Source organism: Prenolepis imparis, unplaced genomic scaffold, assembly GCF_030444845.1.
Source record: "Prenolepis imparis isolate NDT839.2.m4 unplaced genomic scaffold, iyPreImpa1.0 SCAF_12, whole genome shotgun sequence".
Taxonomy (NCBI): domain Eukaryota; kingdom Metazoa; phylum Arthropoda; class Insecta; order Hymenoptera; family Formicidae; genus Prenolepis; species Prenolepis imparis.
In genome coordinates, this window is record NW_028141170.1 from 3,868,869 (window position 1) to 3,886,249 (window position 17,381).

A 17,381-nucleotide genomic window follows, 5' to 3' on the forward strand; every position below is an offset into this window, starting at 1 on the left:
CGAAAAACAGTTTCCTTCTCCTTTACAAAATTCTCATATAAAAATAAAAGCACAATTTTCGAAATCAAATTTGTGTTGAATGGAAAAATCAAGTAACATCTAAAACTTTAAAATTTTTATTTTTTTATTTTTTTTGCTAGTTATTTGTACATATATTTTTTATCTTTATTTTAAAAGTCTCTTCAATTATGATATGCTAAATAAACTCAGTACACATATAATTTAAAAAAAGTAAATTTTTTTTTATTTAACTTTTACCTTCTAAATATCATCATCTGCTGTCCTTTATTTAGAATATCCAATGTTAAATCTAAAAAGATTCTTTTCCATCAATAAATAAATAAAATTGAAAGAGCATTCATTTATTTATAATAATATAATATGCCATATATATATATATATATATAAACTTCAAAATACATAACATAGTATATATATATATATAATTCTATATATAATTTACTTGATGTGTTGTGAGATACATATTAAGTTCTTATGTACAATATATTTTCGGTAAAATAATTTCTATAGAAATATATCTTGGACTTTCTTTCTAAAATACATTTTGGATATATACAATTAAATTGCTTGACTAGTTAATTTACGATACGAATGATTGGAGAAAGCAGACATATTATTCTCTTATTTATAGAAATTCTGCAAGATATTATATGCTTATATATTATGCTTTCTATTGCACTTAGTGATCCAATATACGTAGATTGCCCGATACAATTTTATTTTCTAAAACTGTTCCAGAGGGTAGATCTATGCGTTCTCCATGATTGGCGATTATGATAACTGTGCCTTTCAGTGTCACCCCTTTTCCAAAGGTAACATCGCCTGACACTGTCAGATGATCCAATTCAAGAAGATCCGGAATTGTCGGAAATCTAGTCAGAAATTCTTTCACCTGTAGGTTGAAAAAATTAATTATTATAACAGTAAGATCTATTACTATAATAAAATTAAAAATAAAATTTAGAAATAAAACAAAGATTAAAATAGGAGCTAAGTTTATACTGACTTTTGAAAAATGATTGTCTCCCAATTTGATAAGAGGCGTTGTCGGGAACATTCTTTGAGGACTCATTACAAGAGATCCGTTACGTAGAGTATACAAATTACTCATAACAAGCATCAGATCAGAGGTTTTTTTCACTGGCAAGAATCTACTACGTGGCACATTAATACCTGCAGTATTAAATATACAGTTTTAATTAAACATAAATTGTTTGCAGAATCGATATTATAAAAAAGTGATGGGTTTTAAATTAATTATAGGAGGATAAGTTTATTTAAAGTCTTGTTAATCGTCTTCGAACTTACCAATACTTCCTTCGAATGATTTCATAGCAGCTCCTACTGCTGTTTCAAGTTGTATTATATTTAAACCATTCGCGAAAGTTTTGTTATTCACTATTATCTCCATATTCAGCACTTTTTTTTCAAGTACTCTCTCAATGGCTGAAAAAATAAGGCGCATTAATTACAATTCTGTTTATTGTCTGTGTTAAATCACAATACTGAAAATACATACCACCGAGTTTAATCCAGAGATTGTTGGTATTGAAATATTTAAATGTTTTGACGGATTTAAAATCGTCGACATGATCCTTAGGTACTTGAGCTATTTCAAGGAGGCGAAGTTTATCCTCGTACTTTATAAGTGTACCACCCTATATACACACACATATATATAGATATAAAGTATATTATCACTATTTCCAAAGAATTTTAAATAGTTTTAATAAATAATTTCCGAATAATAATTCTAACGTACTTTGACATCCGCTCGTGTCTTATCTGTTACTTCCATGACAAATTCAAGGGATGATTCTGATGGTTCACTTAACAATAACTTCAAAATTTTAATGTCCACCGTGGCACCGAGATTATCTATATTTGAGATGAAACAATATTCACGACCCTGGAAAAGATCAGAGTTTCAAGTAAGTGAATTTATTAATAATCTTGTAAGAAACAAGATCTCATACCTCTCGAGTAAACTTTTTAAGTAAACCAGAGTTTTGGAAACTCTCATAAAAATCTCCGTGACCAGGCGGATACCAACTATTAGATAGATTATACATTATTTCGCGTGATATCATTGAAAGATATTAATAATTACAAATATATAAGTGATAGGCCTTATGATATTAATAATGTTTTTAAAAAAATCCTCTTACGCTTCTATATCCTCGTCGACTTGACTATGCTTAGCGATCGGAAGTAGAGAATCCCTATTTATGCGTGGATAACAACTCTGATTAAAAGTATAAATATCTATATCGATTCCCTTGTATTTCCTAATTATACGTTGCGTATCGTCATCCGTGTTAAATGAATCCATCAATATGAGTGGCACGTTGGCATTGTACGTTTTATTCAGGTGCTGTATAATAGAAATAATTTAATTATTATAATTTTATAACTATAGTAAAGAGATCAATGAACGTAATGTGATCGCACACGTTATACGTTACAAGTGGATAATGATAATTTATTATTAAAACACCTCGATTTGTTGAACGGTGAGATCCAAAAAGGTGAGTCCATTTCGCACGGCGATGACGGATTTCGGTCCATGGCATCCCATACTTGTTCCGAGACCACCGTTTAATTTAACCACAATCAATTTGTCCAGTAACGCCTTCACCTCGTTATTTTCCGGTGATGGCAAAGAGTTATAATCTTTGACCTGCAAAAAACACACAATTTCAATTCAGTTTATGTTATTCATTTATTAATAAAATTCATAAATTAAAAGATAAAAAACAAATAAGGCGTTTTTAAAATTTCTTAGAAGATAGACGATGTCTATATCAATAATAATATGAATAAGCTGTTCTTTTCTTTTTATCTTATCGTTTATAGTTTCATTTTTTATTGACTAAGGACCAGTTTCATCATCTCCGATTAACTCAATCGGCCGATTAAACTATATCTTTATCTCTTTTCAGATATGTTCTTAAAAAGAGACTAAGATATAGTTTAATCGGAGATTGAAGTTAATCGACGTTGGTGAAACTGGCCCTAAAATTAACAATAGAATTTATAAATTAAATTAATTTAATTAATTTATTTATTTATTTACTTTTCTTTTTGTCTTATCGTTTATAATTTCATTTTAATTGACTAAAAAAAATTACTACAAAAACTAATACCATTAAAAAGAATATAATTTCTTTGAGAAGAAAAGGAAAGCTAGATATGCTTTTATAAAAAGACTTTTTTTCGCGCGATTTTTACCGCATCTTCGGGCAGTTTTTGAATGTGATCCCATTCCAAGGACGGGCCCTCTTCCTGCAGGAATCGCTCGAACAGATGCTTGAATCCGGCGAATTGCCGGCCCATCAATTCCTTCTTGTCCTCGCGGGCGGTCGTCTGCAGCTTCTCGAGTTCGCGTTGCAGCTCGGCCTGCGCATCTCTCTTCGTACGCTCGCGAAACGCCTGCGTATCTGAAGAATTGCGTTGGTGACGGCGAGCCTGCAGAATTAACGGAAGTAGATTAAGATTTTTTTTACCTATTCTTCTTATAAAATCCTCTCCCTCCGTTCCCGCAACTCGATCGCCGAACGGGACCAAAAACGCGCGCATGATGACTTAAAAAAAACTGCAGCCGTAGAAAAAAAAATTAATTACAAAAAAGAAAAAAAATCGTATAAGATGATCGGTGTCTATATCGGCGCGACTGTATGGGGTCGTCCTCTTTCAAAAAAAAAATTCTTCTTTAAAAGTCCTCTCCTTTAAAATCTCCTCCGCAAGATCGTTGGAATAAAAGTCTCGTGTAAAAATGCAAAAACGGCTGCTGCGTGCGTAGTAATGGCGTTGTAATAAATAAGAGAGCACGAAGAGATCTGTCCTTTCTTCTTTTCCTCTTTTTTTTTTTTTTTTTACGCGTAACAAATCGTCGTTTGTCCGAAAAGAATCGAGAGCGATCGCGTCGTACGTGTCCGAGAAATCTCAAAAGACGAATGACAGGGGAAGCTTATTGTTAAGCAATAGAGCGTGTTTCTAAAAAAAAATTAATGCCGACTTGAGACTTGAGACTCGTGTGCGATATTACGAGGACACATGATAATGCAAGTCTAAAATGAAAATTACCATGACAATCCAGTTACGAATAGATTAACGTTCAAATTATTTCATACTGTGATTAGAAATAATTTGAAAATATTAGAAAATATTTCTCGATTTATATTCATTTTTTTTTTTCGACTAAAGAATCTATCTCACAATGATTAACGTTTAATATCGCACGTCCTTTGATTATTATATGTATATATATCAGGGCTAAGCACAAGTGGGTATCTTTTGAGTGAATGATGAATTAAATTTTTTAAATATTACGATTGTGTTTATTTCACTTGAACAATAATCCGAGTTTAATTATGTTTAGTCTCTAGAAAATCTGCTCTATTTACGAAAAAAGAACAAACAACATATTTTGTTAAAGTACTTTCCTGACCCAAGGTCCACTGATAACACGCTTGTTAGATAAATTTATATTTAATTATGGATGAGACCGATAATGACAAAAATGTATAGAATGTATAAACGCTTATTTAAAAACTCAAGTTAACTTTTAAGTATACCGAGATAATATTCTTTCGTATATTATTTCGCGATGATTTGCATTAAAAAACATTCTACAAGTCAAGACTTAATTATTCGCGATAAAAAAAAAACGCTATTCCGTTATCACAGAAAATTATCATTTTTCAACGATTGCGCGTATATTAACAAATAAATCTTCTCACATTTTTCGTATAGAGACTATCGACAAAGAAACAATAACTGATACTTGGATAATGTTGTGTTAACCTTTACGGCTCACGATAAGATAAATTCGAGAGGAATGGGCCTAGATCACAAGTTTTATCTCCTCGGTTCAAATCATAGTTCAGTTCGCTTCAGTTCAGTTTTTTATGATATTCTTTCTCGGGAAGTTTCTTTTTCGGAAAGAATACTCGCAATAGAAAGAAACCAAGCCAGGAGAATCTAGAATATATACAGGGTGTCCGGTGGTTCGCGTTTCACCTGTCGTGAGCAGATTCCTGGGATCATTTGGAGACGATTTTTCCTCAGCGAAAATGTCGAGGGAGGTCATCATTTTTTGCATGTTCCCAATTTTTGTCATCATGTATCTTTGTAACTAAGCCTTAAATTAAAATTCTATTAAAGTAAACTCTATCTGAAATTAACTGAAGAATGTGATTTTGTTAATATTTTATTTCCACAAGGCTTAGTTTGTGAAAACCCCTTTATTTTCAATCGCTTATAACTCGAAAATTATTGGTGCCTCGACATTTTCGCTGAGGAAAAATCGTCTCCAAATGATCCCAGGAATCTGCCCACGACAGGTGAAACGCGAACCACCGGACACCCTGTATAAGAAATATATATAAGATTAATAAGTATGTAAATATTAATATTAACAGGTGTCTGTAAGATAATAATCAGAAGAATGTCAGACATTCGCTTATTAGGATTCTTCCTCATATATCATTTAAAATCGAGATATTAATCAACTCATCGTTCTCGTGATTATCTCACCATCACTTTTTATAAATACGAAACATCTCATTGCGTGCACATGCACGTGCTAAATTGCGTTAAGACGAAGATGTTACAATGAAAAAAAAAAAATTACACAGAAAAACAATTTCTCTTCGTCAGTTTTTATGTAAAATCTATGATTTATAAATATATCCTAAAATGAATCTACAATGTATATCTCATGTATATTCTGATGTAAGATATAAAATATTAATCTTCCTATTATAGTTCTTGCGTTTTCTCTAGAAAGACACAATTTACAAACTAGAAATAGTCGTCATTCTGAGAAGAAAAGTGATATATATAAAAAAAAAAACTGACGCGATAAGAATGCTAAAGTCTTGACGTAGGATCGCCGAGGGTTAACGAATGATTACATCCCAGCATGACGCTGCGCACTTGAATCGGATTAGCCTATCATTATAGCTTATATAACAACAGATAAAGGCGCAAAAGAACTTGGATAAATCGTTAATTTGTGTTAAAAGAGCTTACGAGCTCTTTATAGTTTCTAGCTGCACCATATATCCTGAGAGAAGAGTAATAACACAACTAAAAATATCTTTCCAGGAGATTTTTCACTTAATACTCAATTAAGATCGAATACAAGAATTCATCTATTAGAGACACATTTAAAAAATAGTTATTATCTCACGTGTATAATTTATAAAAAATATATAAACGCGAAATAAATTACAGTGTACGTTGAAAAATATAAACAAACATTTCCTGTTTATAATTTCGCTAAAATTAGAATTCTATCTTAATTTATACCTCTATTAAAAAAAAAGGAAGAAAAAATCAGGAGATTTTCATCTCTGTTTACGTTTTATACGAGTCGTTTGATGTATTTACAGATAGTATGTGACATATCCTCTGTGAAAATCTAATGACATAATTCTCCTTGAATACTCCTTGAATGATATTTCTCTTCTTTTCAAGTACGTTTCTTATTAAATTGAAAACAAAGCACTTATAATTTAGAATTATAAACACGTATATCAACATGAGGATTTACACTGCGCGTATCGCGGAAATAACAATAATGATCAAGGTTTTCTCAATGAAAATATATAAACGCGATCGCGTATTTTTTAATATCAACGTGCTCGATGATTAATTTATGATGAATTTTGAAGTAAATCTCGACAGACAGAGATCTCGCAATCGATATCGCGTGCGCTATTTAAAAAAAAATGTTCCCGACTATATAACGCCCGACTATAAAACGCTTCTCCCAAGCCACTTACTTGCAGCAGATACTCCATGAATGGGATATACTTCGACGTCCTTTGCGGAAGATTGACGGTCGACGAATGCGCCGGCATCGTATAGCGCGCGAGATATTTCGTTGATAATCGGTGCAATCAGCGCTTTACGCGAAGCGCGTTATTTCAAACACGCCGTCGCGAGTTGTACACGTGACGCGATATCGCGGGAATTACAAAAAGACAGATATGAGAGGCGGCACGCTTATTTCGACTACAAAATAGTGACCCAGTGATCCTTCCGCTCAAGTAATACGTCCGCATCGCTGACACCATCGCGCTTTATATATCGTCCGACAAAGTCAATATGCCTCTGTATTTATATATGCGTGTACATATACATTTATGTATGTATGGCTTGTACAAAAACTGCAGATATTTCTGTGACATTGACGTTGACTAATTGTAAATTCATGAAATATTTAAAATATGAAATTATATATGCTTTCCTCCCTTCCTATTTTACTCCATCGAGTTTGCTTGTAAACGTACGTAATGTATTATACAGTTTTCACGTATGTAAATATATATATGTATGTATGATTTTTTTCTGCCTTTATATTAATTTTTACTTATAGAGAGCTTGATGAATTATTCACTAGTAAATTGATTACGCAAGTTGTTAAAATACTTATTTATTTTCACACACAAAAAATCTATTTTTGTTCTGATTGGTTAATTATACGGTATTTTATCCTACAGAATTTTTATAGATATATTAATTCGTCACTTTTTGTCACATAACATCTTTTTTAACATTAAAAATGAACGTCAAGTATCATCAATGAAGCGATATCTTCAAATAGAATTTTATTCTTGACTGTCATTTTGCATTTGAAAAAAAAAACTCTAATATAAAAATATTGTTTTCGAATCTCGCACGAAAGTAACATTTTGACGCGGCTCTCTAGAATATGGACAATTTATTTTAAAAAATATATAATTTTAATATAATTAATTATAATAGTACATCTAGTTATAATAATAATTATATAATAGTGATATAATTTACATATCTAGTATAGATCTAATATCAGGGATAAATATAATATTGTCTTGGGAAATATCTTTGGTTGCACCTAACCTTAAATTCACACGTACTATATTCGACAATCGACAGCCGAATAGTAAAGAGAATGATTTCGTTAATTGTTAAAAAAAAGTCTTCGATATAAATAAATGTCATTCGCCTTTTATCAGCTGTATTAATCCCTATCAAGTGAAGCAAAAAAGAAAATAAAGTATACGATAGAGCGAGGAGCGAAAGAGACAAAACATTGTGCGAAAAAACGAGTTAATTAGCCAGTGAATTAGTAAAGTTGGAGAAGATTTAATTTTTATCAAACCTTTTACTTTACCTTTCTGTCATCGACTTGCAACATTCTTTCACCAACACTCGTCAGTCACCGTTGTAGCCACTAAAAAGACGGCAATGCCCTTGACGCTGTAGCGAAGGTCACGACGGGTCACAGACAACACTTGTCGAAAGTCCTACCTAACTTTCGATAATTTTCGAACGTATTTATTCTACGCAGTTACCCAAGCCACTGTGCGAAATTCTGGGTCGTTGCGAAAGAATTCGTGTATTTACTTTGTATATTTTCAGCCGCTAAAATGTGTGCGCCGGCTTTTATGTATGCAAGTGCACTCGTCACAATTATGTACGTCGGTAATTGACATTGCAGATGTCGACTGTATCGACGGAGATGCTCGCTGTCTCATAGTTGCCTCGTGTTGCCGCTAGATGGCGCGATTTGGATTTTCAATGGCGGGGGGTGGGGTCTGTTCTTATTTTCTGCACTAATGTACACTGAGAGAATGAAATGGATGTATATTTATCTGTTAAAAAGAAAGAGAAGAAAATATATGAACTGATGCACGATGCACCTGGTGCAGCTATAAATGTAAAGAAGAAAGCCGAGAAGCGCACTATAAAATAACTTTAAGTGCTTGAAAATGAACGGAAATTCATAAGGAAGGAAGAATTCCTAACGTGACTCTCTTCCTAGAATTATCGAACAATCTTTTGCATCTCTAACGAGTGTTTATATAGCTTGAGATGGCAGAGAATTGTGCAAGTGTCAACGACGGAGATTGTCCACCGGCGAAGAAGGTAAAACTGAACGACGAAGACGCGATCGAGAACACGTGCGAGAAGGATGCGACACCGGAAACAGAACCGAATCTGTCGAATTTCAAAGTGACGAAGGTGTTGCAAAACAATTGCGTGCGAAAATCGATATGCATAAAAGGGACGTTCGAGGATCGCGAGGGCTTGGCGGTCGTCTTGCTCGAACAGAAGAACTTCCCCACGGACATATCGAGCTTGGAGAAAGATTTCTTCGGTGGGAAAGCGCTCTTCCGAAAGCATTTCACCAACGATATTTACAGAAATTACGATTGCTTTCCTACCGAGGAGCATAAAAGTACGTCCATCTATCGTTGTTTTTTTTTCGTGTATTACTGTATTGGTTATTTATTTGTTTACAAACAGATGTATTCTCGATAAATTATTTTAATATCGCTAGTAGATTAATCAAAGGATCAGTATTAAAAATAATCGACCAAACTAGCACAAATTTTTACACTTTATTAAAAGTTACGACGTTTCGACCATATGGTTGTGGTCCTTTTCAAGTATACACTAAAATAATACAATTAATAAACTTATATTTCTAAACGGTTTGAATAAAGATAGTAATATGCATAGATTAAATTGGATATAAAAAGAGTACATACGTTATAAAATGTAAATCTTAGATAAGCATGTTCCAATAAAAATTCGCTCACACGTATTCTCTGTTTTTGAAGGTATACACACGACCGTGATATATCCTGCCACACAGAATCACATCAAGAAATATGAGAGACGAGAATTATATATAATAGACGAAACGTATGAACTTTATCAGCAAGTCACTCTTCCTTATATAGAAACGAAAAGTTTAAGTTTAGAGGTACATATATAGAATTTATCTAAAATATAATATCACTTGGCATGGAATTTCTTTTACACTTCAATATCAGCGTTACACAATTTTAATATTGCTTCTTTTCCAGTGGATAACAAATATATTGGAGCACAAAGCTGAACAGGAAAGTATTATTTATGAGGACTCTGACAAAGACACTGGTTTTGTATTGGTGACAGATTTTAAATGGGATAAACAGCTGGATACATTAAAACTATTGGCTCTGCCATTTCAAAAAATAAGATCATTGAGAGAATTGAATGCCTCTCATCTTCCCTTACTAAGAAATATACGAGATGCCGGGACAATGGCAATTAAAGAAAAATTCAATATACCTGTGTCACAGCTGAGAATATATTTCCATTATCAGCCGTCGTATTATTATCTACATGTACATTTCTGCTATCTTATGTTTGAAGCACCAGGTAAGTCAATGTAATAAAATTATAATCCGAGTGTAAAAGTAATTGATAATCTATGATAAAAAGAAAGTATGTGACAAATAATATAAGAACGAGTAGTATTTATAACTTTGAATCTTATTTTCTTTTATTTAGGATTATATGTGGCAAAAGCGCACCTTCTGTCAACAGTTATAAGCAATTTAGAACTGATATCGGACTATTATACTAAAACAATTCTTTCGTATGTAATATTTAAAGATAGTCCACTCTATGAAAAATTTAAATCTCGTGGAGCTCTAGAAACATCCGAGTGTAACATATTAGACTGTAAATAATGTAAATGAGAGTGCTTTATATATACATATTTACGTATAAAAAAAAATCATAAGTTAAGTTTTATATTTGAATATTATATGATAAGGAACTATATACTTATGTATTTTCTTTACTATATAAAAATAAGAAAAACAATACAAAACATGTAGTGTTATTAATTAAAAACATCTATAACAAAAATGTTATATTAAATTTTCAAATCAATAGAAAAAATTAAAAACAAAACTAAGATTATCAATAATTAAAAATTTAGAAATGTTGCATTACATATAATTTAACAAAATTATTTTTTTCTGAAACTTTCAATCACATATTTTCTACAAAAGGATAAGATACCTTTTATAAAATGTTTATTTTCAAATTATAAATTTATTTGAAGTAAAATATAAAATCTTAAAAAGTCAGAAAAGATTAAAAATTTACATGATACATACATATATAAAATTATAAACGTTTTATTTGTACAAGAAAAATCTATGTAAAAGTAATATAGCATATAACAATCATTTGATAAAAGGGCAAAAAGAATAAATTCTTTTATTATAATTTCTCATTTGTGGAACTTTTAAATCTTTTTATTAATTATCTGTGTATGATGCATTGACACATTTAGTAGAGAGCAGTAAAGTATTTTTGGAACAGAAAGAAAGAAGCTTATATATATATATATATGACATACATACATAAATATATATATATATATGTAGGTACAAGTATATATATATCTGTATATATTTATTTTAGTTTTATTAAAAATTCCGCCGTATCATTGTATTGCATAGTACATATTTCTTTAAGTTCACCATAATTGTCATCCATTCTTTTATCTTAGATCAAAATAAAATCGTTTTCAAGATTAATAAGAGCATGTAGATACAACTTTAATTAAATCAAATTTTAATTGGTGTGTTCTCTACATTATATTGTCAACTAACACATTTGCTCATTTTTGTGTATTGCTCATAGTTACTCTATTACATTGAATGAATCTTATCCTGTTTATAAAAGAGACTGTCAATCGGATTAACATTATTCAGAAGATTGACTTCTATGAATTCTTAACTCTTAATTTGTATTTCTGCACACAACCTCTAATTCTCTATAAGAATTTATTTAAATACTTTCACTAAACGAAATAATATTCAAAATATGTCGGATTATGTTACCCAGTGTCATCATCGCGATAAATAACTAATAAAGCGTGAAAGTTCCCCTCCTTGCTTTTAATTATATTAGAAAAGAAATGGGAGGTACATAAAAAAAAGTATGTGATAAAATCGTATAAAAATAAATAAAAATGTGATGACATTAAATTATATTAGAATGCATTAATATTGGAATTTGATAAATGCTTAATGCTTGTATGTATATGTAATTATTTTATATATAAATTATTATGCAATATATTTTTATATCGGTTTTTACAATGTTTATTTTAATAAATATTACTAGAGCATATATGTAGCGATACTTAATACACAATGAAAAGTCATTCACTATTAATATCAATAATCTTTCTAATTCCTTACAATGTTTTGAAAGTTACGGTCCTTTTGTATAATTAGGTAATTTGAATATATATACATACATATATATGTATATATATTCAAAAGCAATTTTTAAATGTTTTTCTTCCCAGTAAGTTATTTCTTTTATTTATACGATTTTTATTCCAAGATTTTCCAAGATAAGCGTTTCAGAGTTACTATATCTGATACAGATATCAAATATTATAACAATCATGGCTTCTTTCAGAATTTGTCACTTGTATCTAAGTCCTTTTTGTATCTGGGCATCTAGACCCATTGAATGATAGTAACATGTAAAGCAACATTATTCTATAAAAAAAATTTACATTTTTTTTTTCATAATCTATAAAAATTGTGAAAGAACCATTTTTTTTACCAAATTTACATGTTTAAAACAAGGAGGGAAATTTCAATTTTTATCCAATAGGAAATTCTCATACTCTTAAAAAGATAAAAGAAGAGAATTTACAAATCATGTATATTTCAATATGAAAACAAAGGTCAAATATATTCTATATGACTGATAGACAGAAAATATGCGAAAGAAGAATCATTTATAAATATAGATGAGATTGTTGTGTAGCACCGGAGTAGAAAAGTGCCATAGTTCAAATATAGGATTCTCAAGCTCAAGTTATATGAATTAACGATAGAAACGCATAATGTATATGATATAATAGGGCGTATATGCTGTGTTACATGTTTTACGAGAGTCTTACACGATCGATGGTAAAAGAATTGTTTATCCAGATTTCTTAATTTCATTAAACAGACGTTCACGTATGTATGGTATGTGATAAGGAGCACGTGTGTGTCTTTTTGTTTAGGCGTCAATCGAGATTATATGTCGACGTGACACATTCATTTCATCTGTTTTGTCCACAAAAAGCATTACAATACGTTAAAAATTTTCTCAACGAGTCACATTCTACATGTCAGTTTCTTTCTTAAATTTTTTAACAAGGGCATTTGCGTGTTTATTGTATATGGTCGCGCAGTATATGATGAGATCAATAACTATATGTTGTTGTTGCAACTTATTATGTTACATTCGTCTCGCTCGGTGATTACTTAACGCTATAATAATAACAAAATAAATACGCAGTTAAATGTTCTCGGAAGCGCATAATAAGATGTTACAATAACTAATATATTTAAAATACAAACATCCGCGATACTTTTTTTTCACTAAAATTGCGATTAGACTTGACGCCGAAATTTTAGTATAAAAAACGGAAAAACTTTTTATTGTCCTCGCTGACTTAATAAATTATAAGTTATGTAAAATATCAGGGAACTTACAAATTATTCAGGAAGCAGGTATTACAAGAGTACTTGAATTTGTGCACACCTCAATTTTTTTTCTCTCTTTCTCTCTCTCGCACACATTCGAAAAGAAACGCTGAATGAAATCTAAAGTAAAAAATTAAGTACGTTATGCACATATCTTCTTATCGCGCCAAGTGAAATAATGCGTTTGGAAAATAGGAAACTTACCTACGGCGATCGATTAATTATCTCATTATTAATTTATTATGGTAAGAGAACATTATTGTATAATAACTAAAATAATTATACATATATGCATGTATATACACGTAGATAACTGCACGTATATTCCGACGTGCGCGCAATGTACGAGTATACACAAATAAATATGTAAAAAGCGAATGTATATTTACACGTGATATATATGCGTGTGTATACGTGTGTTTTATATACGCGCGTCAGTGGTTTTTTTTCCCTTTGTGGCTGTGTATATGTATGCATATCACAATAACTCAATGTGCACGATATTATCTCGTTTAATAATAATATTAATTGCTTATTAAGCCAGACTTCTAGTGGAATTGAATCCAAGATAAGTAAATTAGCCAAAAAAAAAAACGAAAAAAATTACTACACATCCTGGTCAGGTACATAAATTCACGATCGATACTTTTTTGACAATTAATAGTTTCCTTGACCTTTATTTTCTTGTTTTTCTTTTTGCTGACAAGCTCGTCGTTTTAGTATTTATATATATTTTCGCATCTTGTATCATCAATGAAATCGGCAAATATCATATTCGTAATTCGTAAATTAAAGTGACCTTGTATAGCAAAAATGACTATGCCACGCAAGTGCCCTAACAATCACACCCATGCGTTACACATTACACCCAACGGCGGTATCAAAGTTCCTCTTTCCGACAAATATTTACACATCTTCACTGTATCGTCTTCGCTACATTATCAGTGTACAAACAAATGTAAGCAAACGCAAATCTAATCGAAACTTATCAACGATTTATTCGCAAGATCAAAGGTAAGTGTAATATCTTTGACACTGGGACAACAATTCGGAAACAGAAATGCATACACACGATTTTCTTTGCTTTTCATAAACTAGCAACCATTGGAGTTTCTTTTATATATCTCGTGTATCGAAGAGAGTATATGAATACACAATATATATATATATATATATATATATATATATATATATATATATATATTATATATAATTATTAATGTATGCAACTTAGAAAACTTTTTCACGTAACTTTCTTAGAATAAATTCAGAGCACTGCTCTTTTAAAGATTAAAATTCAGAATTTAATAATACACATTGTGCAGGAAAGCCTTTACAACGTTCTTTATGTGGATCATCTGAGAAATGTGGACTCGTACAATTCATTATCCAATGAGAGTCCAGATACTAAATTTTAATGAAATGAAAGGATTCTGTATCCTCTCTTTCCATAGAAGACAAAAGCTTTGAATATTTTCTAATAAATATTTGTGCTCGTAAAACTTCCTTCTTCACTTGACTAGTTGGTCATGATCCACTACTAATGTCCATAAGTAAATTGTCATGACAATGCTTTGTATGTACAATTATGGAAGAGAGAAAGAATGACCTCGTAATAGTTAACAAGTGTTACACAACATTTCCAACGTAATGAAGCAAGTACTGGCTTTCTTGCGGATAAAAAAAAAAAAAAATAGATTTTGTCAATGTCGATTAATTTGATTCAAACGATTTCTTTGATCGTTATCGATTAATTATTCGTAATGCCACACGCATTCTCAACAACTCTTTCAAACACTCTGTAAGCCAATTAAAATTATACAACAACTTTTTATCAATTTTTAAGATGAAAATATATAAAAAAAAAAAAATCTGTATAGAAATCAAAATTATAATATTATATACCTCTACATATTTAGTGTAACTAATGAACTGATAAATTAATAGACGCACACAATTTGCGCGAATATTTAAAAGAATTTGCACTAAATATATACTTAAATATATACGCCATACATAAATTGTTATATTTTTATAAGTAGACAGATCATTTAAATATTATATACCGCAATGCCTTCAATGGTGCCATAATTTGTCAAAGCAATGCAACATATTTTGTATACTTATACATATATATGTTAAGAACAATTAAAAAAAAGAAAAAAAAAAAGAAAGAAAGAAAGAAAAACAAAATTTTTCTGTCCTTAAATCAGAAATTATATTAATGGACGTCATAAAAGAAAAGAAAAAAAAAAAACCTTTACATCTAGTCACAATATAATTTCAACAATTCAATGTCGTTAAATAGAAAATTAAATATTCTTATTTAAATAAAGCAACCAATTCGAAGATAACTTTGCTCTCTACTTTTGTACTTATAATAAAATTATTATCTCACATTTAAACTCTTTCTTTTTTTTTTTAACATAGTATGGCATTACATAATCTCATATACCAGTATGATCATCGTATGCCAGAATTTTTCAATTCAGATCAAATTAGCCATCACATTTTTTAACGAATTTTACGAATCAATCGTTTTCATCACACATATGAATCTCATTTTTACTTTTGCGAAAAGTAAATGTAATGGCTACTTCATACCGTTTGAAAGCCAATACATAAAAGAGAATTATTTAACTAAAAATATATTAGAATTTAAAAGCACAAAAAAATACGCACGTGTGTATGTATGTATGAGAATATCATCGTACGGGCATATGATTATCTAAAACAATTTTAGCGTCGCGACATTTACTTTGATCCTTCTTGAATGCTATAACGCTCATATTTCATCCTATTGTTGTCAATCGCTCATTTCTGCATGATAATCGCATAACGTAAAATGGCTCGACACGCCAATGATATTTAAATAGAGTTTGTATGATGGACTAGCTTCAGTTATACGACTTGAATAAGAAAACATCTTTGACAAGTCATCGTATGTTTAGGCATATGCTGCGAGAAGATTACAGATATTAACATCTCCTTTATCCGAATTTTAGCTAGTAAGATATTTATGCGTTATCACTTTTCGCCAATGTTAAAAATCAATTAGAATTTTAACACATAGAAATCAATAAACAGATAAACATAAAATATATCTTGTGTATCATAAGAAACAATTATTTTCATATGACATATGCATTTAGCAAAATAGACTTTTTGTACGAAAATTTTTGTGTAAGGTATAAAACATATTTTACTTACATATAAACTGACAATCAATATTAGGGCTAAATATAATTCGCATGTGCTGTTAATTAATTCACGGAATTATGCGGTTACTCAAATCCCGATATTTAAACTATCCGAATAAGTAGATTTTTAATATTTCAAAAATTTTTGAATCTGTTGATTTAATAATTAGTTGAGCCGAGCTATTTATTAAATAAAAGTAGAAGATTAATTACAAAGTACATAATTATCATATATGTTAAATTTGACATTATATAAATGCAATTAAGATAAAAACTGTTATTTTTTTGCATTATTGACTTTGTAATTTTATTTATATAATAAATAATTTATATAATAAATAATTATATAATAAAAGATCAATTTTAATAAATTTAAATATAATTTAAATATTAATTTTAAATAAATAATTTTCTATAAATTGCTTGCTTTAAATTTTACTATATTATTTGTGTTATTATGACAATTAATATTCTACCAATTTTTTTCATAATTCAGATAATTTGAATCCAAATTTGCAAATTCATAGATTTGAATTCTCAAGAAAGAACTTAAAGATTCAAATCTATTCAGTTAATCCGGATATTCAGATTATCTGATAATCATTATCTGAATAATTATTATCTAGATAATATCTGGATAATAATGATTTCAGATAATTCGAATATTAAATTATCCGGATATTTAGCCCTAGTAATATATTGATTTTCAAAAGTAGGCATGGTAATATCATATAATATTATTGATATTTATATATGCGCGGAAATATTTTTTTTGTTCACTCTGGTACAAATTATCATATATATATCTGTAAGATCA

At 30.0% G+C, this 17,381-nt stretch overlaps 2 protein-coding genes across 4 annotated transcripts; one reads left to right on the forward strand and one right to left on the reverse strand.

Moving 5' to 3' along the window:
* Positions 1–100: 100 nt before the first annotated feature.
* Positions 101–8,356, reverse strand: Ugp (UDP-glucose pyrophosphorylase). 3 transcript variants are annotated; one of them, XM_083051114.1, is made up of 10 exons: positions 8,189–8,356; positions 3,253–3,489; positions 2,519–2,701; positions 2,190–2,395; positions 1,998–2,073; positions 1,784–1,930; positions 1,541–1,679; positions 1,330–1,467; positions 1,028–1,194; positions 101–913 (listed from the first exon to the last, which is right to left on the reverse strand). In XM_083051114.1, exons 1-10 carry the CDS (start codon positions 8,210–8,212, stop codon positions 701–703), a joined length of 1,530 nt encoding a protein of 509 aa, XP_082907240.1. In that variant the 5' UTR covers positions 8,213–8,356; the 3' UTR covers positions 101–700. The 3 variants fall into 3 exon arrangements, with proteins under 3 accessions (XP_082907240.1, XP_082907239.1, XP_082907241.1); XM_083051113.1 differs by lacking the exon at positions 8,189–8,356 and adding an exon at positions 6,813–7,042; XM_083051115.1 differs by lacking the exon at positions 8,189–8,356 and adding an exon at positions 4,828–5,002.
* Positions 8,357–8,623: 267 nt separating this feature from the next.
* Positions 8,624–10,620, forward strand: Dcps (Decapping enzyme, scavenger). The gene is made up of 4 exons (XM_083051117.1): positions 8,624–9,256; positions 9,642–9,787; positions 9,891–10,227; positions 10,360–10,620. Exons 1-4 carry the CDS (start codon positions 8,890–8,892, stop codon positions 10,539–10,541), a joined length of 1,032 nt encoding a protein of 343 aa, XP_082907243.1. The 5' UTR covers positions 8,624–8,889; the 3' UTR covers positions 10,542–10,620.
* The last annotated feature ends 6,761 nt before the right edge of the window (positions 10,621–17,381 follow it).

Coding starts and splice junctions, on each gene's coding strand:
- Ugp (XM_083051113.1), bottom strand. CDS start 6,890: ATGCCGGCGCATTCGTCGACCGTCAATCTTCCGCAAAGGACGTCGAAG. Junction 2,702..3,252: donor AAAAACTGCCCGAAGATGCG/GTAAAAATCGCG, acceptor TGTTTTTTGCAG/GTCAAAGATTATAACTCTTT. Junction 1,195..1,329: donor ATCATTCGAAGGAAGTATTG/GTAAGTTCGAAG, acceptor TTAATACTGCAG/GTATTAATGTGCCACGTAGT.
- Dcps (XM_083051117.1), top strand. CDS start 8,890: ATGGCAGAGAATTGTGCAAGTGTCAACGACGGAGATTGTCCACCGGCG. Junction 9,257..9,641: donor TCCTACCGAGGAGCATAAAA/GTACGTCCATCT, acceptor CTGTTTTTGAAG/GTATACACACGACCGTGATA. Junction 9,788..9,890: donor CGAAAAGTTTAAGTTTAGAG/GTACATATATAG, acceptor CTTCTTTTCCAG/TGGATAACAAATATATTGGA.